At 34.4% G+C, this 25,983-nt stretch overlaps 1 protein-coding gene across 3 annotated transcripts in view; it reads right to left on the bottom strand.

The window, feature by feature from the left end:
* LOC132303235 (pantothenate kinase 2) overlaps window positions 1-13,348 on the bottom strand; it is a 43,937-nt gene extending 30,589 nt beyond the window's left edge. Inside the window, exons 1-9 of one of the 3 annotated variants that reach the window (XM_059800416.1) lie at window positions 13,209-13,348; window positions 11,949-12,307; window positions 5,473-5,685; window positions 5,206-5,264; window positions 4,148-4,264; window positions 2,788-2,907; window positions 2,592-2,686; window positions 2,397-2,490; window positions 2,053-2,184 (exon numbers count right to left, since the gene is read on the bottom strand). In XM_059800416.1, the coding sequence (XP_059656399.1) occupies window positions 2,053-2,184; window positions 2,397-2,490; window positions 2,592-2,686; window positions 2,788-2,907; window positions 4,148-4,264; window positions 5,206-5,264; window positions 5,473-5,685; window positions 11,949-12,219 (1,101 nt within the window). In that variant the 5' untranslated portion in view covers window positions 12,220-12,307; window positions 13,209-13,348. Of the gene's footprint in view, window positions 1-2,052; window positions 2,185-2,396; window positions 2,491-2,591; window positions 2,687-2,787; window positions 2,908-4,147; window positions 4,265-5,205; window positions 5,265-5,472; window positions 5,686-8,564; window positions 8,628-11,948; window positions 13,186-13,208 lie in introns of those variants that run through there. The other 2 variants (XM_059800418.1, XM_059800417.1) reach the window with 2 other exon arrangements.
* Window positions 13,349-25,983: the final 12,635 nt, after the last annotated feature.

Genomic DNA, 25,983 nt, shown 5'->3' on the forward strand with positions numbered 1-25,983 from the left:
CGACTCCATCTACTATGCCTGATGATTTGCCTATTGCTCTCCGTAAAGGTTCTCGGTCATGTGTTACTACACATCCCATTTCTAACTTTGTCTCCTACTATAATGTTTCATCCTCTTTATCTCGGTTTTTTATCCAAAGTGTCTACTACTTTTGTTCCCAAGACTTTGCAGGATGCTCTCTCTAATTTGGATTGGTGCCAAGCCATGGTAAGATGAAATGGATGCCCTTCACCGTAATCGGACATGGGATCTTGTTCCCTTACCTCCGGGCTCAGACATGGGATCTTGTTCCCTTACCTCCGGGCTCCAAAACGGTTGGTTGTAAGTGGGTCTACACTATTAAATACCTTCACGATGGGTCTATTGAGCGGTTGAAGGCTCGTCTAGTGGCAAAAGGGTACACTCAAACTTATGGTGTTGATTATGATAAGACTTTTTCCCCTGTTGCTAAGATTTCTTCTATTCGGGTACTTATTTCCATTGCTGCCGATTGTAACTGGCCATTGTTTCAATTGGATGTCAAAAATGCCTTCTTACATGGTGACTTGGTTGAAGAAGTTTATATGGAGCAACCACCTGGGTTTGTTGCTCAGGGGGAGTATCGTGACACTGTTTGTTGGCTTAAAAAGGCCCTGTATGGATTGAAACAATCTCCACGGGTTTGGTTTGGAAAATTCTCTGAGGAGGCATTAGAATTTGGTCTAAGCAGATGTAAGACCGATCATTTGGTATTTCACCAGCGCAGTAAAGCTGGCTTCATTTTTCTTGTGGTGTATGTAGATGATATTGTGATCACAGGTAATGATTCTGAAGGCATTGCTAAGTTGAATTTATTTCTGCAAAATCGATTCCATACTAAAGACTTGGGTAAACTTACATATTTTTTGGGTATTGAAGTTGCAAGATCCAAGGAAGGTATAAGTTTATCTCAACGAAAATATGTGTTGGGACTTATTAGAAGAAACAGGTATGTTAGATGGTCATTCGATTGATGCTCCTATGGATTCAAATACAAAACTTGTGTCTGATGAGGGTGATCTATTTAATGACCCGAGCAGATTTCATCACCTTGTTGGGAAATTAATTTATCTTACTATCACTCGACCTGATATTTCATATGCAGTTGATGTGGTAAGTCATTTCATGGGAGCTCCTAGAATGCCACATTGGAATGCTATTCTTCGGATTATCCGATATCTCAAGCAAGCTCCTGGTTTTGGGTTGCTATATAAATTAAATGGTCATCTCAGGGTGTAAGGTTTTACAAATGCTGACCGAGCTGGTTCTCCTTCAGATAGGAGATCTACTACAGGCTACTGCACATTTGTAGGAAGAAATCTTGTTACATGGAGAAGTAAAAAGCAAACGGTAGTAGCTCGATCTAGTGTTGAAGCTGAGTACAGGGCAATGGCCCATACCACTAGTGAGTTGACATGGATACAACATTTTCTAAAAGAACTTGGGTTGACAGTTGAAGCTCCTATTCCATTGTTCTGTGTTTCAAGCAAATGTTCACATAGCATCAAATCCTGTGTTTCATGAGAGGAACAAACATATTGAAGTTGATTGTCACTTCATTCGATAAAAAATATTAAGTGGGAGCATCTCTACTCCATTTGTGAAGTCTGAAGATCAATTAGCTGATATGTTTACCGAAGTGTTGGGTCATAACCGGTTAAGGACTATTTGTTCCAAGCTGGGATTATTTGATATATATTCTCCAGCTTGAGGGGGAGTGTTAGAATGTTTATGTATATATATATTTATTTATGTTGGGTCATGCTGTAATTACACATAGTTGGTAGGGTCATTATGTAATTAGCTCATTCCTGTACCTTTATATAACCTTCGTTTGTCTTAGGGTCGAAATACATATATGAAATACAAATGCAGCCTCCATCATCTCTCTCTCTCTCTCTCTCTCTCTCTCTCTCGTCAGTTTGAACACATATAAGTTCCATACAAAAAAACAAAAACAACAAAAAATAAATAAATTGCCAACTATGAACGTCAGTTGTTGCATGATTAACATTTCATCTTTTTGCCACTCACCTGGCCAATATTATATGAGATCATTCGCAGGAGGGACAGAGAAATGTCTTCAGGTCTGTAGTCCTCAAGCTCCTTATTTTCAGAAATGGCCTTGCCAAAACTAGAAGCAATTGTTGATGCAGAGAGACCAATCTGGGAATTTTGTAAAAAATGATATGTTTAACATTAATGGGCTAGTAGATGGAAACTTTAGAAAAACATCATCCATACAGAGACATGCAGGCGAAGTAATAGACAGAACACAATATCTTAGTTGTGTCCTTAAGAATATAGATACAAAAGATAGGAATGTAATGATAGAGGGGATGGAATCGAAGATTTTGACATTTCACAATAACATTTACCTTTGAATAATCCATACCACCATAAATGTCACCCACAAGCATATCTATGGTTCTATTATCTCCCCGTTGGCTCAGCTCTAGCAATTCATCAAAACTGAAATTGAGGCGAATTTAAGAACTTAATTATTTCCATGTGCAGAAGAAAAAACTATAGAATAATATAAAATTATAAAATGACCAGAAAACCAAAATGACCTCTTGCACTTTGTTAATAGCCTTCCCAAACCCCAATAAGTACCACCGCCAACATTTGTCCCACTAACCCGCTGAAACTTTCCATCCCCGTCAACCTGTATCAGTGGACAGTTGAGAGATTTAGCCGAAACCTAAGTAGACTATATGACACCTGAGCTCAACAGTAAATACAAGAACCAATTAAAGGAGATGGTACCTTGATCATACTAACACCAGATCCAATATTAACAAGAAGATATGGAAATAAATCATTATGGTCAATCTGCACAAACTCTTTCTGACCTTCCATGTGCGTGAAAGCTTCATGACGGATTGCCTACTCAAACCACAGGTATAAGATGAGATTCTCCGTGAAGGAAAATAATTAAATTGAAAAATTAGTAAAAAAATTTGCATTCGAAGTTTAGAAACTAAAAAGAAATTGATAAAATCAAATCCTGCACAGACAGCTTATTAGTCAATAAGGGGAAATAACTAGATAACAGTGACATGTTCAAATTAACATTTGTAAAGACAACACTACAATGACAGGTTACCATCACTATATTATAAGTTACAAATTTTCTGAATAGACTCACTAACCTATATTACAGCTTTTCTCAGGCAAAATTAAAGCACAAAATCAATCAAGTAGATGCATTGCATCTGAACAGTTTCCTACTTCTCAGTATAGCAGGTGAAACTGAAGAAACAAAATACATAATACCTTCAGTTAATGACATTACAGCATTACTGAGAGAAAGGAGAGCAAATAAGAGACCATTGTAAGTAGAATCTTTAGTCACTTTTTGGCAATACATCTACCAATAATACATGATCTTGGCATGTATAGCAAAAGATATCTAGAGAAAAAATCAACCACAAGTTAATAGAACGCCATGAAAATTAAAATACGTTCCAAAAAACTCTTATCCTTTAGCCAACTTCAACAATTTGATAAATTCAACTTGGACGACTCTTCACTAGATATGCTTCTTTCCATATTAATAATTTTGAGCTCCAAATAAACTTTATACAGATCCATGCCAAATCTGCACAACCACGGGAATACATTTTATGGAAATATTAGTTCTGTCACCTCTGTATGCTACTTTATTTTCTTTCGTTTTTTTATTTTCTAGTTTTTTTCTATGTGAGTACAAGATAGGTAATCATTATCTTCTTTTTACTTTAAAGCCATTTACCATTCGGTAACATCCTTTTTCAAAATTAATTAGGTCAAACTGTCATGAATCCCCACATCCTCAACAATAATTATTAAGCACGGTTATCATGAAAGAACAAGAAAGTAAGTATATATGCAACGAGCAGCTCTTCATATATCTCGAAAGAAAAACTGTGTGATGCGATAAAAGAAGCAATAACATCATCAGTATAAAAATAGTTGGGTTCAGCATCAATTAAGAACATTGAACAGCAAAGCCAAACAAAAAGCAAAAAACAAAAAGAAAACAAAAACCAAAAAAAGGGAAAAAGAAGAAGAAAAAAAAAAATTAGCAAATCACCAACCATAATATCTAACAAATCCTTAAAAGTAGTTAGAACCAGAACTGCACCTTGAGCAAAAAATTAGCTCCAGCCACAAGACAATTCATTTCATCTTCTTTTTCTATACTAACCCCAAGTCTTTCTTTAAAGAGATCTGCGAATTTGTATGCCCCACCACCTGTAGCCTTTTCACAACTTTAAACTAGTAAATGGACATACACAAATCAAAAGTAAATCAAAATCCACGTATCAAAGAAAAAAAAAAAAAATCAAAATGCAGTCACCAAATCCGAAAGTGGACCACAAGACCATTATTTATTTCTCGCAGTACACCCATTATTTGAAATAGAGAAGTTAAGGAACTTATTATGTGCCTATAATGTAAAGCTATGTTCTACGAGGTCACAACAAATTCTTTGTAGCTATCTACCTAAATCCTCATTCTACGAAAACAATAATGAAATTTTAAGTCATTTAAAATACCTCGTTAAAAAGTAATCATAAATGATAAGCCCTTGGACTGTGGCTCAGTCATTGGTGTTTCATACCCAAAATCTAGCTGGCTATGCACTATCCTGTTGGTAAGGTTTACTGGGCATTGTTACTCATCTCAGTTTTATTCAGAACCAGTTAATACATAAAATTGTTTAAATCCTCACAAATTAAAGTCTTAGTGACTATTTTGTAAGATTTGCACGATACTTCTGCATAACCGTGTTATCATTCTTCACCAATGAGCAATCTATCAAGTGCAACTTGTTCATCAATTCATGAAGAGAGCAATGTCCAAGAGAGAGAGATTTAGGAGTTCTGTTTGTGGCAAAAGCAGCTATTCAACTAAGAAACTGGCCACAGAAATGCCATTACCGCCATGTTTACTAATATACAGTTATTCAATATACATTTTTGTCCCATACAATTGAGAAGTTTCTAGAAAATTAGCCAAAGAAAAATGTTGTTATCTGATTTTAAGATACATTCCTTTCCATTTCTGTTTTTCTGTTTTAAAGTGAAATATACTTTGATATCACACACGGTTTCTACTTCATCTTTCCAATAAATCCATTTATCTGAAGTTCCACCTGAAAATTTATCTCCTCCTTACACAATGGAACATTAAATTTACCTTAATTACTGCACTTTCATTCTTTTGGGCCTCAGAATCCCAACAGCGCATATCCATCCCTATCCATGAGACAGTGAAAAGATTAGAAGCAACATGTTTGGAAAATTAAATTTGTCCTTCCAAGTTAACAATGCTCAACTTAACAAAACCTTTTTCTAACTACAAAGTACATGAAAAGCCTCAGTTTCTTCTTAACTTGACATTAAGTTCGACATTCAAAATGAACAGAACCAAAGGAAAGAGGCCAGCAAAAGAAAAGATGTATACCACCGCGGTGAAGCTGCTTGGAATATATGAAATCCAAACACTCATTAATCTTGGTTGTCTCAAACTTTACAAAATGGAGCCTCCCTCCCAGAATAGGAAAGCTCCTCCTATTACCATTGGAAACACCCAATCTCGCCTTGCCAGACTTCTTCCTCTCGTCATTGGCCGATCTGTCCTCATGTCTTGAAAAGTAAACCAATTTGATGAGAGATCCTGCATAGACCATTGACAAATACAAGATTTAGATAAATGATAATACAAATGGCTGCCAAAATATATCAAGCCTTCCATGGGCTATCCAAAGTTTAAAATGGCAAAAAGTAACAACAAGAAGAATGATAAAGATAGCATTGATGACATGATTACGATGCGTAAAACTGTTGAAAATCTGACCTAGTCAGTTATTGAGTCATGTGTTGGCAAATTTCTACTCAAAATTTAGGTTGTAATGTGAATCAAATGTCTTAAATCATGTCTACAACCTAAGAAAAACATAAACAGATATGGGACACGGATATGACACGAATGTGACACGACACGGACACGGAAAATCCTTAAAAATTAGGACACGGACACTGTGGGAACACAGCAAATAATAAATATATATATATAGAGAGAGATAGATAGATAGATAATGTTGTACTTTAAGAAATTAAGAGTAATATTACTTTTATCAACCTAATAATGAAAATATATATATGTGCTTTGCCGGGAAAAAGAAAGAACGATAGAAAGAGAAGAAAACAAAGAAACAAAGAGGATTAGGGTTTTGTTAGAAAAAGAATTAGGCTTAGTTAGTAAGAATCCATGGAAGAGAAAAAAATTCATGGAAACAAGAGGAAAGAAAAAGAGACACAAAAAGAATTTTGTTGTGAAAGGATAAAAAAGAAGTATCTAGGGTTTGTGAAGAAAAAGAAAAGAAGAGGACAAAGAAGAAGAGAGAAAAGAGGAGAGCAAGCGTGAAGCTTGGTCAGTGAGAGAATAAGAGAGAGAATCAAATATGATTGTGCAAGACTTTGAACCTTTGAACTAAAATATCTATATCTATACTATTATAAAAGTGTAACGACTTTTTTGAATTTCTTAACATTTTTCAGTTTTGTTTTAATCAAACAATGGAATTTAAAAAGAGCATTTACAACGAAATATGAAGATAGTATTTACTGATTTCATAAGCAAAGTGATGGTTCAGATTTCGTAACATTACATTTTCATAAGCAAGGTGATGGTTCAGTTTTCATAACATTAACGCTATTGAATTCATCAATGATACTTCTCTTCGTTTTCTATTTTCCACTTTCTCTAGATCCTTGGGCTTGTATCACTACTTAAGCCATGACATCTCCAGTTTTAATTGCATCCAAATAACAATTTCTACATATCTTCCATACCCCGTGCATCACTGATCATTTTTTTTCCGTAGTAAATTTCATCACTGTTCATTACCTTCCCATCACACCCAAGAATTGTGCCCAAGATCCTTTTGCAACAGTCATTTGCAGAAATGAAATGGGCTTGCATTGCAAAACAACAAAGATATCGGTGGTTGTGTTCAACCCATACATGCGAATTTTCTTTTGTCTGCTTTTTTATTTTATTTATTGTTATATTTGTTGATCATTATAGTATATAAGGTTTGATGATATTGAGATTTTAATTTGTTATTTGAAGATTCACACCAAAAGTTCATGATACAACTTCTCACTTTCTTTCTCTTCTTTGTCCATGGTCTCCAACAACAATGTGATGGTGCAACTAACTATGATAGAAAATATATGATTGATAGTTTCTCTTCTCTCTCCATTATATCAGATTATTGGATATAGCAAGTATATGGTTTACTGTTTAGCGAAAAATCTTACTTCTCTAACTGTTTGTTCTTGATGGTGCAACTAACTATGATAGATTTTGATTGATAACAGTTTGAATAACAATTGGACTCCAAAAGAGGCTGATTCATATTACTTAGCAGTCAATTTCTTATGGAAAAAAATTCAATTGGGTCCTCAACATATTTGGCCAGTAAGTCCATTTTCAATGCAAAAATTTGCCTCGAAAGATTTCATATACCATTTCTTTCTTTGCAATAAGTCTAATTCCAACAGTTTTTTTTTTTTTTTTTTTTTTTTTGAATCTAACTCTGGTATTGTCACATGTGTTTGTATCATCACTATGATATTGAAGTAGTAATATATATTTTTGTGACCGTTCAACGTTAGTGGAAACTATTCTCAATTTGTGAAATTGGATTTAAGAACACATAAAATTCGGGTGGGAAGTTGTTAAGGGGAAGATAATTGGATCCTTTCGAGCAGAGTTTGGGTGTGATGGAGGTGTAGCCGAAGCAACATCTATGTTTGAAAAAAAAAAAAAAAAAAGGGGCAAGGCGACATCTATTTTCAAAAAACAAAGAATATTCACTGTGAGAATGTGACAAAGCAATGGTTAATTATAAATCTAAATTTTTGGATTATAATTTTTAATTTGGAAGAGTGAATTACTTGAAAATTAATTGTGATATTTTCTTTTTTGAAGTGTGTAGATTAAAATTTAACTTCACTAAATTTACAATTTTCCTTCCACCATTGCATCAACCGCTAGTCAAGTAAAAAATTTCATAATTGATTAAAGACTTTTTTAATTGCACGTGCTCTTTACTAGTAAGCATAAGTATGTGATTGTTTAACATAGAATCGTTTTATAAAACAACAACTTTTAAATAATTTGTAATGACCATCATATTACTAAAAGCTATTAAACAACTCGTCATATTTGCAAGTGCCGTGTTGCCAGAGTGGACGGGTTGCTCCCCGTGTCTGGGAGCCCGTGTTGAGACTTGTACCCTCCACCTCCCCTCTAACAACTAACACTAACCACTAATCCCTAACATTCTTGCCCTGAAAAATAAAATGAAATTAAATTCAAATATCCTCACATTTACACTTCAACCTAACTTTCTTTCTAAAATTTCTTAAAATCCCCCAGTGTCATACTTATCCAAAAATAAATAAAAATCCCCAAGAACGGGACATGTGTGTCAGACAACCGTGTCGTGTTCCAATATTCAAGAAAGAAAAAAAAAAAAATCATACACGTTTTTTGGCGTGTCCGTGTCCAACACATATTCTTTGTCCTTTTAGCTGTGCCTCTGTTTCCTAGTTTACAACCAAAAGAAGATGATGAATATGAAGATCAATGAATAATACGCCGAAACTACCTTAAGCTCAATCACATATTTAAATTAACAGAAGATAAGACTTTAATGACCATTCATGACCTAAGTTTATCTTTGAAAGGTTCAAAAATATTGTTTTAAAAAGGTTTTTCAAAAGTAGGGTTTTTGATAAAAAGAATTTATACGGAATCAATGTAAGTTTTTAAACAGGGAATTTATAGAAACATAAATGTTCAATTAAAATTGAATGATCAATTAGTGGTTTTCGATAGCATGCTCAATCATTGAAGTCCAAAATGTCTTACCCATGGCTCGCCAAACGAACCGGTTCGCACCGGAAATGGCCAAAATCGGTTCCGTTACAACCCAGTTTATCGGGGTGTGTACAGATTCACATATGAACCGGCCGGTTCAAAACGTACCGGCTGGTTTTAGACCAAACCGACCTTTTTTTGAGTAATAGCCCAATCATAAACCGGCCTACAAACTTTAAATTTAAAAACGTTATATATGGGCCTTTAAATTAGTAGCCCAGCTAACTTTTAGAACTTTAAAAATGGGCCTCTAAATTAGAGGCCCGCCTACCTAAACTTTAACTGATTAGGCATTGGTTTTATAAGCAGAGTTATTCACACCTTCTATTAAAATTTCAGATACGGGACAATGACTTGTACCAGAGTTAGCCTTCACAAGCTTCTTTTATCTATAGACTTGTTCACATCCATACAAAGGGTATTATGTGAGGATTTGCTTTCTCTATCAAAACTTCTAGTAACCTAATAGAGAAAACCATCTATGTATCTGGACTTGTACAGAGTGTAATTTTTAATTTTATTTTTGATCTTTTACTTCTCATATGTTATACTAGTATATGATATGAAATTTCATCCTTTTCATAATTGATTTTATTTTTCTTCATTAATTTTGTAAAAAGTATAATTACTAAGCCTTTTTAATAAATAAAAAAAACATTGACTCAAACTCATTAATATCTTATTACTAAATGATGCTACAAAATTCATTAAAATTCACCAAAATTAATTAAAAAATTAATCTTTATCGAATTATGTTAAAAGAACCCTGTATCGGTGTATTTTGATCATCATGTGTGAGTTTTAAAAAAATTCATGACTGCGATAACCAATACCGTTATGTAACACCGATACTCGTTCGAGTCCGTTACACCGCGACCGCAACCAATACCGCAACTGTGAACCATGGTCTTAACCAAAATGCTCCATCAATTGAAATTTAAACAGTCATTTTCGATAAAATGCTTGATTAGTCAAATCAATGCCAGGGTCTCTCGATCAACGTCTCGATTGATCAACTTATATGAAAACTATTTTTTTGAAAACAATGTCAAAACAAAATGTAAAGAGGATCTAGCTTCCTATTTCTCTTAGGACTCTTATTGTTAGCAGATATGATAGCCATGATTAATGGAATGACTTACCGTATTAGCATAGATTTGATTATGCTATAGAATATAATGTGATTGATTTAATTTCCTTTCTTGTAATATGAACATGTGCTCTTTTTATCTATAAATACTAGAGCTGTGAATGAGTGATTATCTCATTCAAACCTTTACACAATTCTCTCATTTTCTTCTTTATATATTTCGACTATTATATTGGATATTTATATAGGATTACAGTCAGTCTAGGGTGCTTCTCACAGGGTTTTTAACTCATACGTTTATTGAGAAATTTTATAATTTTTAGAGCGACCTTGAGAACCAATCTAAAATTTTTCATAGACTAAGGTATTCCATGTGATTGACAGAATCACAGTAAGAAGCAGAATAGAAATTATCAAACAAAGCATCAACCGGGTGGTTCGTAAATAACAAGTTCAATGGACATGACTAATCATTGGAGATCAAAGTACTAGATGAAGAGTGGACTGATTCAGGACCGAGTTCACTGAAGAAACAGCACAGATCGTGGTGGATTGTTTGGCATGAGTCTAAATCAAAGGTAAATAGGAGATTCTTGGTTTAGAGTATTGTTAAACTAATTGTAAACCCTTCTTCACAATGGATTTGATCTAATTGTATCTTTTTTTTCTTTACTTACTGCTTTATGTGCTTGTGATTGATGTTGAGACATATGATAACCTAATCAAAAAGAAAATTGATCAAAGCACCATGGTAAATTTGAAAACTTAGTAATTCACAAATTAATATCCATAACACTTATTCACCTCCCCTCTAGATCTGATTAAATGGTCCTTAGATTTCTCAATTGGTTTCAGAGCATATTGATTGTGAATTCTCAGTAACCAATTGCCATATAAACTCCTACCATTACTAATATTCTCTACTAAAGGAGAACAGATGCTGTGATAAGCTTTTAAACAACTACAACTAACAAGACAGCCATATCCAAGGGAAAGGAAATGTCAATTTCCCTACGATGTTACTAAAAGATTGCCATGCCATTTCGAATGTCCTTGATGGAGCCATGAGGGAATGGAATTAAACTTGCAATTATTAAAACCAATAAGAGAGAGAAACAACATTAGAAAGACTACCAAGTAATGTGCCTATCTGAAAAAACACATATAAGTTCTGGAAAAACAAAATGGTGAGTAATTAATCAAACTTGCTTCTTCTCAAGTAAAAATAAATAAATAAATAAAATAAAAAGAATTATAAGTGGTTTCAATTCAAAACGAGTTTTTTGTAACATTGAGCAGTTTCAATTTTTAGTTCTCAATATATTTTCTCTTTTGGTAGATATTGTTCTTAAGAGATTGCAAAATGCTGAACCAGGTAATCCCATTTTGGAAACAGCAAAGTGCAACGGCATGTAGAAATGAAGCAGAAGAAAGATGAACACTAAAATGACTAGTGGAAGTATAAGAGGTCTTGGAAAGAAACACAAACTGAGATATGCAGTGTCCAAGAAAACCATTCAAGGAGAGAGAGACAGAGAGAGAGAGAGTACTTCGTTGTACACCAAACCAAATTTTCTTTTTAAAATCTTCACTACCTCAAAGCCATGAAAAAGATGGCACAAGAATCAACTAAAGGAAATATATTAACAAAGAAACAAATTCAAAGCCGACAAAAAATATTCAAAACTAAAGCACAAGATTTAGTAAAAAGAGTCAATCTATTCAAAATCAAAGGTGAAGAAACAATTATGAATAAGCAAATGAGCATATTATAACCATTACCAATCAATAGTCAACCAATATCAAAGAGAAGTCACAATTAAGCCAAAACTAATACAACTATATATCACTAACAAAAAGAATGGTAGAAGAAAACAGAGGTGGTGAGAAAATTCACCTCCAATGTCCAAAGCCAAATGAGATATATCATCAGACTGATTAGGCAACAGAATTGTGGGGTCCCTCTCCTCGAAATTCCCTTGAATAGCAGCCCGGCTGACGTCGAGCTGCGGACGAGAAGTAGACCGGTGAATGGAACTGCCGGCAGGGGGAGCCATCTCTCTCTCTTCTCCTTCTATCTGGATAATATCTCTGCTCAGCTTATGCGTATTTTCTTCATTTATATCGTCAATACCAAGAAGTTGGTGGTCCTTTGTTAGACCAGCCATTACCCCCAAAATACTCTCCCACCTGCCGCCTAACCCCGACCCCAAACTGTTCGTGGTTGGTCAAAGTCCAATTTAGTCACTGTCCTATCTATATTCAGACAAAATTGCCCAAAATATTATAATCAAAAACCCAGAAAAAGCAATGAAGAACAAATCACCAAAGCTATATATATATATATATTATTGAGCTGTAAAAGCTAATACTGCAACTTAAGTATATACAGATTCAATATTTAAGCAAAACCCATGATGGAAAAAATAAAAAGAAAACCCAAAATTTAAATTTTTTAAAATAAAATAAAATAAAATAAAATAAAATAAAATAAAATTAAAAAAATCAGAATTTGTACAAAAGCAAACCCAATTTTGGGGTTTCTGAAAATAGCTAAAATTCACCCTTTTTTTTTTTTTTTTTTTGTTGAAAGCTAAGACTCACACTTTTTTGACTTCCATTCAATGAAGTTGGTGAATGAATATATACTATACACATATATATTGAGCGGTAAAAGCTAATACTGCTACTTAAGCATATAGATTCAATATTTAAGCAAAAACCCACGACGAAAAAAAAAATGAAAAAAAAAAAAAAAAGCCCAAATTTTAATTAGAAAAAAAAAAAAAAAAAAAAAAAATCAGAATTTGAACAAAAGCAAAACCCAACTCTGGGGTTTCTAAAAATTAGCCAAGATTCAAACTTTTGCGACTGACATTCAACGAAGACGGTGAATCAAATTACATTAAACCTCTCAATAATCTTTCTCTTCTTTTTTTTTTTTTTAACTTTGTTCTGCTAAATTGTTGAAACCCGACAAAGAAAGCGACTCTAGACCATCTAACATTAACTCAAAAATTGAAAATAAATGAGAAAGAATGAGAACCACATGTTAATCGCAAGGAACAATGGAAGATTGATGAACAGCAAAATGAAATAGTTCTGCTCTTTGGATGAATAGAGAAATTAAACAACTAAAAAGGTGAAAAGGACTAACTTTGTTAGTTGGATTGCTGATGATAAGTAATCTGATACGTCGAGCGCGTGAAAGAGAAGAGGCGAGTAATGAAGTAATCACAGTGTAGACCAAGGCAAGGGAGAAAAAAAATATAGTACGCGGTATCTTCTTTTTCTTTTAAATTAATCATGATGCGATTGTTGAAAAAAAAAAAAAAAAAAATTAAAAGTAAAAATAAATAGGACAAAAAATTTAGACAAGGTAAAAGAGGTCGAGTGGGGGCGGTCATTGATTTTTTTTATTTCTTTTTTTCTTTTTGCCCTTTTTTTTATGTTATGCCTATGCATACTTTGACTTGTCACAATCATACTTAGGGTCTGTTTGGTGTTTGTTCTACCTGTTCTACCTTCTTCCCAAAATGCTACAGTATCACTATTCTGACCCAAAACTTGTTTGGCATGGCTTGTAGTGTTTTCAACAGTGGTGGAACATTTTGGAAGAATGGCCCAAAAGTTGGAACAAAATATCTGTGTTCTGCCTTGTTCCCAAAATGAGGCCGGCCCATTAATAACTGTAGCGGGTGGAACAACAACCCAAACTTGTTCCATTTTGAGAACAGGTATAAAGAGAATCGGTGGAACATTCCTAGGGTTTTTTGCAAGGCGATTCAGAGGCGATTCACAATGCTGTACTTGTCACAAAAGTGGGGTTGAAATCAACACTGTTGAAACTGATCTGAAGCTTTCCGAGAGTCGTCTTCTTCTCACCGGTGAGCTCCTCTACTTCTTCTTCATCAGAATTCGTTGTGCTCTGTATAAAATTGGTATTGTTGTTTGAAGATCGGGCTTCAAATCGACCAGTGTGTATGCAGATCTGAAGAGAAACTCCCTCTGTCTCACCTCTGCTCTGCTTTTTTCGGCAAACCCAAGCTTCGCCGCTGCTCTCTGCACTCTCGGATTCACAGGCGATTCTCAGTCTATTACTTTCATCGTCGACACCAAGTGAGTTTTTATCATTTTGGAGTTCTTAAAAAATCTTGACTAAGGTAGTTATTCACCAAATCTCGTTTTCCATTTCTGGTTATGTGTGTGAGCGTATATTTATATTTGTGTGTATATACACACACACTATCACACATATGTATATATATGGATACATGGATGAATGAGACTCAAAATGTTTACTATTTTTGTTGATTCTCTCTTTTGTTCTCAACTATTTGGAAAGTTGAAGCTTGTTTTGTAGCTTAAAAAAATGCCTGAAGATGAGACGTTTTGGAATTTTGATTTTTGAAAATGGAAGAATCGAGCGGTTTTCTGTTTTGCCCTGTTTGGTTTCTAGGAAAATGTTGGGATAACGATGGATATTGAGCTTTGATTCTTGCAGTCAAGCAAAAATCTCCATTCATCTTTTCGCATTACAACCTGTGTTTCGCTGATGCCACTTTTTAACTTTTACTCATTTGGAATTCGGTAAAATAGTATATTCTATAGCTTCTTTTCTACTGCTTTGTACTGTTTTATGAGCAACCAAACACTGATTGCTCATATTTGGATTCCCCGCAAATGAAGCAATAATACAGTCTACTTTTGTAGTCCAACACTGAATTTACTTCACAAAATATTGTACACTGCATAATCCTGTCAAGCTTTTTCTCGTGCACTGCATAATCCTTTTATTGTGCACTGCATAATCCTGTCAAGCTTCTTATGAATGACTTGTCACAACCCATTGCAAAACAGTATATTCTATAGCTTATGTTCTACTGAATTTAAATCACAAAAAATTGTAGTCTCACTATATTATAGGGATTATAGACATATGCAGCAGTGAGATCATTTGATTGATAAAAATCTTGATAAGCCACTTAGGAAAAAAAAATAAAAAATCATGATAAGCGAGTTACTTCCGGTTAGAAGTTTAAGGTATCCTATAAGAGCAATCAGGGGGGGGGGGGTAGAAAAAGTATACAAAGTTATATCAATTGTGTGAATGACTTTAATTTGTTACTCCACTTAGTCCAACCATAAAATAAGATATTAACTATTCAAATATTTTAACACGTATTCGAGCTGTATTTACACATTCAAAAAAATATGCGAGTGTCATATTATTATGCCAGCTTAGTAAATGTATTCGTACTTTCTTAATGGCATATTACAGTTATTAATGACCCTTTTAACACATTCTTATTAAAACTATGTAATTAGATGGATATCAATACTGATAATGTGGTGGGAGAAGAAATAGAGGACCTTACAGACAATAGCGATGATGGAAAACTAGTATGGGATGATTCTCAGCTTGAAGCTCTCATCATCTATATGGAGGAAGAAGTGAAGGTTGGTAATCGGAATAACACAACTTTTAGTCTAATTGGTTGGAAGAATATACTAAAAGGCATGACGGACCGTACAGGTAAAAAGTATGTACCGAAATAACTTAAGAGCAAATTCAACTACGTGAGGGTAGACTACAAAGCCTTTGTGAGTTTGTTAGGAGAAACAGGCGTGGGATACAATGTTGAGATAGGCATGGTTATAGTTGAAAATGAAAGATGGACTAGATTGATCAAGGTTAGTTATTCAAATAAATGTATGTTGATTTTACAAAAAAGTATACTTAACTTAATATTAATAGTAATTTAATAATTTGTAGGTGAATGCCCAATATGGTAAGTATCGAAAGAAGCCATGCAATCATTTTGACAAGCTCACCACCATATTTGGAGGCACACACCCTACAGGTGCACATGTCGATACTTCTTACAGTCCACCCATTATCAACCAAGCCCCCACACACCATGCAGGCATACATACCTCATTTGACCTTAATGATGATTTTGCTGAGTTAGGCGGTCATGAATTCAGTCGTTCTCCTGAACCTCATGGTAAGAAACCAAAGAGAGGGAGTTTTGCCTCCACAATCAGCGATGTCATGCACTATCTGAAAGAGACTTAGGGCCCGTTTGGCATGCGTTTTGCTTTAAGCATTTTGTTTTTGGCTAAAACTGAAACAATGTTTTTGTTATTGGAGTGTTTTGGCAAAAATCGGAAACACGTTTGGGAACGATATTTTGTTGTGGAAATGTCGGAAACAGAAACATAAAAAACATGTTTAGTAAGCCATGTGTTTCAAGAATTTTGAAAATAAAACATATTCGGTAACTCCAACGGTTGTAAAAAAAAAAAAAAAAAAAAAAAAAAAAAAAAAAAAAAAAAAAAAAAAAAACATGTTTGGTTATCATTGTTTTTAATTTATTTTTATAAATTTTAAATATATTTATAAATTTATTTCTATATAAATAATTTATATATTTTTAATAAATATATTGAAATTTGAACACACAAACATATATATATATATATGTATATATATGTATATGTATTATATATATATATAACCAAAGTGTAATTACAGAAGCAACTGCTTCAGCGAGACCAATGTTTTGGCATCAACTTGAGTCTTGATGACATGTAGAGTTCAATCTTTTACTGTGTTCTTATGATCTAGATATTAAGATCACCTTTTTCATTTCTAATCCATCTATTTGGAGTCAAACTTCACAAAACATCTATTAAGGAGACATAACATAAAAAAATAAAAATAAAATAAAAAAAGCACCCTGCTAGAATGGAAGCTTGCAAGGAAGCTTCTCAAATCATACTCATTCTTCTGTATTAGGAAAAATGACAAAAAAATTGAGAACAAATTAAACAGTAGATTAAATTAAACATGAGATATAATTCAAAGTTCAAACACAATTCACCTTATTGTTTACAAATTTCAACAATAGGATTTAAAAACGAAGAAAAAGATGCTTAACAAATAAAAAGATGTTTCCTTATGTTTTCCTTATAGGAGACATATTTCAAAAAACACAAATTTCACTTCCATGGAACAAGCTTCAATAGTAGGACACGTCATCTTCATAACAACACACATCACCTTTAAGAGAGTATCAACACACTTCACATCTGTAATGGTAGAATTTAAGTTGAAAAATATTAACAATAATATTATACAGTAATAGTAATAGTAAAAGCAAAATAGTAACAGCAAAAATGATATATATTACATATATATATTACAAGCCCACAATAGCAACAAATATATTACATATAAAAAAAAACATACCATCAATTTCAGGAAGATCAAGATTGCCTAAGAGAATTCCAGATTCGATTAATAATAGTATTACGCAACTGATCCATTTCTCGAGGAGGATCGCCACCATCAAATAAATCATTAGGCTGATATTGATTTCTAATGAAGTTGTGTAAAAAACACATCGGCTAACGGGATTGAAGCCCAGGTCTCCATGGCAACAACTTATTTATTAAAAAAATCAAATAACAGCATATCCCTCAAAATGCCTATTATCTACCTAGCATGAACTCATGGTTCCTCAACACCTCAGCAATGAGCTTGCAAGAGAGAGCACCAAATTTCACAAGTTCCATGCAAAAATTCAGATTACTAAATAGTTCATCATTGGGATATGAACATGTAAAAGCAAAATTATAGAAGATTTGTTTAAATCATGAAAATTGATGAGGGAGACATAAAATTTAACATTGGTATAATAGATGCACAATATGCCAAAGTCAAAACAAGTGACCTCAGTAAATAAATTTAGTAGAAATTATATAACAAAACAACCATTTTTAAATTAATATTATTGCTATAAGTTTCTCCAAACAATGAATCATGCCAAGTGATTGAAGCCCAGGTCTCCATGGCAACAACTTATTTATTAAAAAAATTATCTTATAATTCTAGATAAAGCTAAAATATCTAAAACCCATACGACAAGTGGAGTCTTATGACACAATACATTGTAGTACAATAAAGCATCATAAGTACATTTGTGCTAAAAAAATGAAGCCAAAAAGAAAAAAGAAAAAGAAAATATTAAAATCAGATAACAGCATATCCCTCAAAATGCCTATTATCTACCTAGCATGAACTCATGGTTCCTCAAGCCCAGTAATGAGCTTGCAAGAGAGAGCACCAAATTTTACAAGTTCCATGCAAAAATTCAGATTACTAAATAGTTCATCATTGGGATATGAACATGTAAAAGCAAAATTATAGAAGATTTGTTTAAATCATGAAAATCATATTAGGGAGACATAAAATTTAACGTTGGTATAATATATAAAAATTAGGAATCGAGAGTGAATCAAAATTTTGACTCTTACAGGTTGATTCAAAATATATAAAAATTCAAATAAACAATGTGAAAGATTCCAACTTTTCTTCTCTTTTCCTTAATCTTGGAAACAGAAAGGGAAAAGAAAAAAGAAAAAAAAGAAGAAACATAAGTAATATAATAATAGTTGACTCTATGAGATAATCATAATGATATATAAGAATTTTATTTATCAAAAAAAAAAAATTACATTTTAGAAGCAACATGCAACAATTTATTAAGGAAACACATTAGCTACAAATTGTATCACTCGTGAATCACGCAACAATTGAAAGAGAGTTCAAATTACATTAGATCCGAAAAGTATAGAGAAAACATATTTTATGTTTATGATATCAGCAGCCATGTCAGAGGTAATTTAGGGGAAATTGCTAGTAAATATTCTAGTCCACTATTTTACTCAATTGTGGAGACTAGAACCCAGGCACATCCTTGAACTATTTATCAAGCATGGGAGCCCCAGGGGAAGTGGTTGCAAAGGATCAAAGCTAAACCTCTAGAACCTTATTAAAGGGCTACAAGGATGACAAGGAAGAGCTCCTTCTAAGTTCTAACTATATTCAACTTTATTTTGCCAAAGGAAAAGATTATTAGATTGCTATAAACTTACTATGACAATTTGCAATCACATAGTTCCATAATACCAACCATGAAAAAAACATGGTGCAAAGAGACTCAACATGTTATACTGCACTATTATCAATATCAACAGATCATATTGTACACCAATCAGTATGCAATATCAAAAAATCAAATTGTTACATGTTATATTCCTATGCGCCTTTCCTGGTTCCCACTTTTAACAAGCAAAAGAGAAATCAAGAATTTTGCAAAATGACAAAAGGTTTCCATTGTTCTTTATATGTTAAGTTCCAATTTAGTAATTGAGAAAATTTAACCTCAATCATACATCCATACTGCAGATAGGAATACAGATACATAGTATATGACGGCCCTGGTTTTTCAAGTTAGTGCGTCCTGTGATGAGCCGAAGATTGACCCGATAACGGATCCAAATACGGAAGCGAAAACAGCAAACAAGACTCTAAGAAGTCAAAGTGACCTTCCATGAGGTCGTGGAACTCAATGAGAACTGATACGGAAGCAAAAGATCGAAAATATGACAAATAAGCCCCCAGGGGCAAAATAGTCATTTCTAAAAACTGTGGACTTGGGTGACACTGAGCATACCACTGGAAGGACAATGAAAAACTAATCAAGATGGACTCAAGAATCGCATGATTCGGAGTCCGGACAAAGGAGAAACAACATGACGAAGAAAAACGAGCACTTAAGGCTAAAAGGGTAAACTGGTAATTATCTAGAAATATTCGGGTGCAACCGAGCACACCGTTGGAAAGACAGCGAAAAATTAGTCAAGTTCAAAAAAAAGTTCACTCAATTTGGAGTCCGGACGAGGGAGAAACGAGTGTTTAAAGTTGAGACGTTGCGGCAGCCCGACGAAAGCCATGGCAGCGCCATGCGTGCCCGGCGCCCAATGGCATGCCCATGCTGACAGCGAGGGTCCACAGCAGGTTTTCCAGAACTGAGGCTTGAAACGGAGGTCAAGACGAGTTTTTCTGGAAAAACACGAAGAAGAAACCCCCTATAAAATCGAGTTTTCTACGTGACTAACGAGATAATTCAAAAAAAACTCAGTGTAAAATGCCCAAAATACCCCTCCATGAAATCTGGTCATGAAGGCAAAAAAGCTGCTAAAATGCAAACTGGAAGATAAAACTTCACGAGGGATTTCTGGTACCAAGACGACATTTTATGGAAAAACACGAAGAAGAAACCCCCCCTAAAATCACGTTTTCTAAGTGACCACGTAAAGACCAGAATTTATTTCTCGAAGAAAAATCCTAAAATGCCCTAAAATCAAATTATGCAACAAAGTTTCAAAATGAGTCCATAGGAGGCTCATTTCACCAAAGAAGAAGGTTTGCCCAAAAACGACCATGCACGCAAACGTAACTCACCTATTAGGACGTGCTACAATGGTCCATGACTTAAAAATATCGCCGATGCAAAATTCAACCCCCTGACGGCCAAAAAGGCGAAAATGAAAAAGAAATGAGAAATTTGAAAACTAAAATTAACAAATGATTTCAATTTACAGTTTGGCCCTTGGCCACACTTTAAATGAATTAGTGCCTTATACTGCCATGCTACCGTACAAAGTTGTGTGTTGTGGGCGAGTATTAGTTGCCGTCGATGCTACCTTACTGACGAGTAAGTGTGGGCAGGCACTAGGCATTGTCATTGCTACCACACATTTGAGTACGTTGTGGGCGGGTTCTGGTCGCTATTCGTACTGCCACATCGTCTTGTTCGGTACCCTGATATGATACGTGGTTATCTTGGAGATCTTTTGGTGGTCGTTATTAGATCGGTATGATGGTTCATCTAGAGGGATGTTTACGGTTGTTGTCTTCTGTTCCTTTGTCTCACCTTGGGTTCTATGTGTGAGTTTCGACTTGTTGGGTGGCCATTTAGTCACTTTCCTTTTGAGAGGTTGTCTTGTCATTAGCACGTGGGTGCGAATGACATTGGTCTGTGCGTTGTCTTTCAGCTTTGGGATTGCTTTTGTATCGTGTTGTGTGGGATACTCAGAGATGTACTATGTAGTTATCCTGGTTTCACCTTTTTGTTTTGGTTGGGGCTGGATTTCGGGGACGAAATCCCTTTAAGGTGGGAAGGTTATAATAACCCGGATTTTCATGGATATTTTTTTTCCGTTGTCTTTCCTTTCCGAGTTCAGTTTCTCTTCACTTAGTGTCGTCTCGAGTGCTCTAAAGTAATTTCCGAGACTCTTTTCTGTGAATTGACAACTTCCTTTGAGGACCGAGTCGTTTCCATATTTTTCGTTTTTCGACACTATTCACTTTTCATCATTTTCCCTATTTCGTCATTTTCCCTATTTTGTCTTTTCCCCGTTTGACACTTTGTTGGCGTAACCACACTTCTTGTGTTCGGAGTTGGTTTTTGACTTCATGTATCTCCATCTTGAGTGGTTTCCACGAAATACGTATCTTTACTTTTGCAAGAAAGTACTCTGGTTGCTCCCGGTGTCCATAGGGGCATGGATGCAAAGTTCTTTGAAATTATTTTCTTTTCTTGGGGTGTTTTTCATAAATATCTTTTGAAGATATTTTATTTTAGGGGTTTTTAAGAAAATATTTTTGGAAGATATTTTCATTCTGGCCCATAAGTGCAGTTTTCATTTTTTGGAGGGGCCATTAATGAAACTTATTGCAAAATGTCTTGTTTTGAGCCTGGATCCTCATACGGGATTCATTTTCACATTTCGTCGAGTTGTGTACTCTTGGAATTTTCTTCTGGTCGATGTTTTCCAGTTTCGGGGTTTTTGGCCCCAATTTGCGCCAAACTTGTTTTGGGCATAACTTTTTGCTCGGGACTCGATTTTCAACATCGTTTCTTCTGTTGTTCATATTTTATCATTTTAAATCTTTTTCATTCATAAAGTTTTGCCATTTGAGCACGTCTACTCAAATTTTACTTTTTCGGACCCGGCGGGGCCCGTTCGGAGCACTTTTTTAAATTTCTATAAAAGGGGGGTGAGATATTTCATTTTTCATCTTCTCCCCTCTTCATGCACTTCCTGGAGCTCCCATGGCAGCCCAAGGGGTGCTGCCATCTTCTCTCTCCTCTTTTGGTTCACTTTTCCTTGATGGAAAGTTTTCGGCCTTAACGTTTGTTATTCCCCTCGCCGTGCTCTACCTTTCCCCGTTATTAGAATTCAGTTTTGACCATTTCTTGAGTTTGGTTTTGAGGTCAAGTTATGATTTTGATGGGGCTTTCATAGGGGTTATGTTCACGATGTTGTCCCCGACAAAACTTAGTAGTTTCGTCGGATTTGGAGCCCTTCCATTTTGATGGCTTTTGAGATTTTCATCTCAAATTGAGGTAGGGAATGTTTTAGGCTTTTGTGTGTGTTGTATTGAATGTTTAGCATGATTATACAACTTATATATATGCCTTGTATCAAATTTAGAAAGTTGATAATTTTTATTTCTTTGTATAAGATTTAAAATTTATGATGATATATAACTTTGATTTGAATTGTGGCATGCTAGAAAATCATGTTTTAATATATTTGTTAACATATATTAAATTGGTATTGATTGAATAAAAATTGCATATTTTATTTAATATTTATCTTTTGTGAAAGATTAAATCCCATGGCCGTACCTTGCATGAAATTGACTTGTGATATGCTTTTAAATTATGTCTTGGCATGTTGTTTAACATACTTTAATTTGAGAGCATTTGAACAAGTATGAAAATCTAGAGATTTTAATTAAAATGATTAATTAAAATCTAATTAAGGGTTCCATTGGCCTAATTAAGTGTTTAACTTGATATTTGTGATAACTATGACTTGTGTTCTAGCATATGTTAATTTGGAACCATTTGATGTTGTTTTAGAAGTTAGGGATTTGATTATCATGATTTAATTAAATTCATCTTTATTGTTCTTATGGCCTAATCGAGTTTTGATGTGGTGTATGTAATGACCATGCTATATTGTTTATCATGTATTGATTGGAGGCCATTTGATTGAGATTTGAAACCTAGGGAATTTAATTAGTTTATAGATTAAATTCCGTTTCTATGGTATTATTGATTAACTCATGTATTTGACATTGATAGTATGTTTAAAGCATGACTTTTGACTTATAATGAATTTATGAGTTTATGTTTTCAATATTGGATTATATTGTTATAGCGTGTAACGAATCGTACTTTGAAGATTCGACATTGTCATCCTATAGTAGTTGTGGATTTAGAGCATGTGTTGTGTGGATACAATCTACTTGTGTATGGAATGTGACTTAGTGCATTATATAAATTACGTATAAGTTGTGAACTTATTTGATTATTTTGGAGTCTTAGGACATTGTTTCTATGATATGGCTAAAGTTCGGCTTTAGTGCGGGAGGTATGAGTTCTCCCCAATTGAGATAGTGCGCACTAGGGTGGTCTTCCCAGCGAGTTAATGCCCGGAATAACCAATTTGTTCTTGGTTTAGTCCGAGACGTGATGTCCAAGTCTTCCACTATTTGATTTCGCATTCAATTCCAAGTTGACAACCAATGTTTAATTATGACTTGTGGTTTTGGTAATTAGCGATTTGATGTTGTTAAGTACATCCATACTAAATTGATATATTTAGTCGATTTCACACTTTTAGATTGGTAGTTGATAACCTAAAGAATCTATGTCTTGATGTGTGGTATTAGATATTCTAATTATGCTAAATTGTTATATTTAGTTGATGTTGCATTTTAGACTTCAAGTTGATAACCTTGAGAACCACTATGTCGTTGCTTTGTGTAAGCATGCTCCTATGTTGTTGCCTTGTGTAAGCATGACCCTATATTGTTAAAATTGCATGAATGAGGTGATTGATGCTAGAAATGATCTTAGATAGCTAGGATGCTCCCTGAGTCTCACCTTGACATAGACGTTAGGTGGAATGAACCACAATAATTAAATCATGCAACTTGTAAAACTTTAGGTCGATACATGCTCATTTCCTACGAGTAGCTTTATGTTACTCACCCCTACGATACTGGAGCATATTTCAGGTACAGGATACAAGATTGGAGATTGCAATTGCTTGGGTGATTTGCTGAGTTGAGCTTCTTTAAAAGCATTCTTGTTCACATGCAAGTGTTAGCATGTTCATGATTTGTCTATGAAATGTAATTTTTCTAACTTGGAGGTTTGACATGCCAAATGTTGTAAATGTATTGTAATGAGGCCATAGGCCATTGTAGCACATCTATTTTATCATATTACATACACTTGCATGCTCACTTTGGCAAAAATATCTTCCTTGATGGAACAAAAACTCTAAGTAGCATTTTTAGGGAGTTTTACCCTATTCTGTTCCAGGGGCATTTTGGGTATTTCAAAATGCATTTTTTTCATTTTTCCTCTTAAGTCATGTAGAAAACTCAATTTTGAGGGGGGTTTATTCTTTGTGTTTTTTCAGAAAACATCATCTTAGCCCTCAAAAATCAATATTTTTGCAAAAAATCCTTGCTGCCAGGTTTTGCAAATTTTTAGTACAAATGAGTTGGTACTATTCATCGACTTTTTTTTGAAAATCGTCACAACTGATCCGAAACTTCCGGAGGTCTTGTGGGTGAATTTTAAGATTACATTTTCAATTTAGGCAATTTAAAAATCTCCCAAAGCCCTATTCCCAAAACTTGGGTAGTAGCTCGGATTGGTTTTTTTTTTCCTTTTGACCTGATTTTCTTGGGGGCATTCTAGGCATTTTACAATGCATTTTTTTTTTTTGTTTCCATCCGCGATTGGTGTAGGAAACTTGATTTAGGGGGGATTTCTTCTTTGAGTTTTTCCAAAAAAGTCCGTTTATATGCCCGTTTTTACTCTCAGTTGCAGCAGTGGTGGGTTGCCCTCGTCGGGCCGCCACGACATCATTTTTGTTTTTGACCTTTCTCCTCCGTCCGGACTCCAAATTGAGTAAACTTTTTTTTGAACTTAACTAATTTGTCATTGTCTTTCCAGCGGTGTGCTCGATAGCACCTAAATCCACTTTTTGCAAAATGACCATTTTGCCCCTAGGTTCTTTTTGTCCGTTTTTGAAACGACACTTCTGCATTTGTTTCCTTTGGGTTCTGTGACCTCATTGAGGGTCACATTGGTGTCTTAGAGGCGCATTGTATCTCTAGAGACCGTTGTTTCACCTTTCGCTTCCGCATTTCGGATCCATTATCGGGTCATCTTTTGGTCATCACTAACGCACCGGGTTTACAAAACTTGGGTCGTCACAATTAATCTAAAAAACTGAAATAAAAATTTAGGATTTATACAAATATAAGATTATTAGGCTCCAACACAACACTGTTGTGGTAATTAATCCGAAAACTGAAAGAAAAATTTAAGGTTTCCACAAATATTGGTTTCCTTTCAAATATAAGCTCAAATCTAACAATATAGAAGAGTTTTATGTTCATAAAACTGAAAGAAAAATTACGGTTTTCAGGAATAATCAATTTTTTTTAAAAAAAAACCTCCAAAATCAAAGAATATTACACACCATCTATGGATTTCCAACAAAAAAACTAAAAAAAATACAGAAAACAGTCAATATGTTGAACTTAATCGAACAAAGTTAAACCAAATGGGTCAAACCTGGCTTCTTCTTCAACGAAAAGTGTAAAGAGCTTTAGATCGGTGGTGGTTTTAAGCAAAAAGGCTTGAATTGATTGAAGTTTTCAGGACCCAAGTTGCCACAGAGAACATCGATGGAGGATAGAGAAAGTTGGGGTGCAAAATGACCTAAAATATTTAAGCATCACCTTTATACTTGTTCTAGAGTGTTATAAGTTTGACCAGTCGTCCCCGAAGCAAATTTCAACATTGAAAATGATTTTGAGCAAAATCAAGAGACCGCATGGTCCGTCCGCGAATTGAGAACACGTGGCCTCGCATCTCTTTTCAAGCCACGCGCTCATGCTTACTACCTGCGCATGGTCCGTCTGTTTTACGCTAACTTGTTCCATTCCTGTGCAGAACCAGAGATCATCAAGAGCACCA

The sequence above is a fragment of the Cornus florida genome, unplaced genomic scaffold, assembly GCF_030987335.1.
Source record: "Cornus florida cultivar Cherokee Brave unplaced genomic scaffold, ASM3098733v1 CherokeeBrave_3.0.0_Hap2_Chr04, whole genome shotgun sequence".
Classification (NCBI taxonomy): domain Eukaryota; kingdom Viridiplantae; phylum Streptophyta; class Magnoliopsida; order Cornales; family Cornaceae; genus Cornus; species Cornus florida.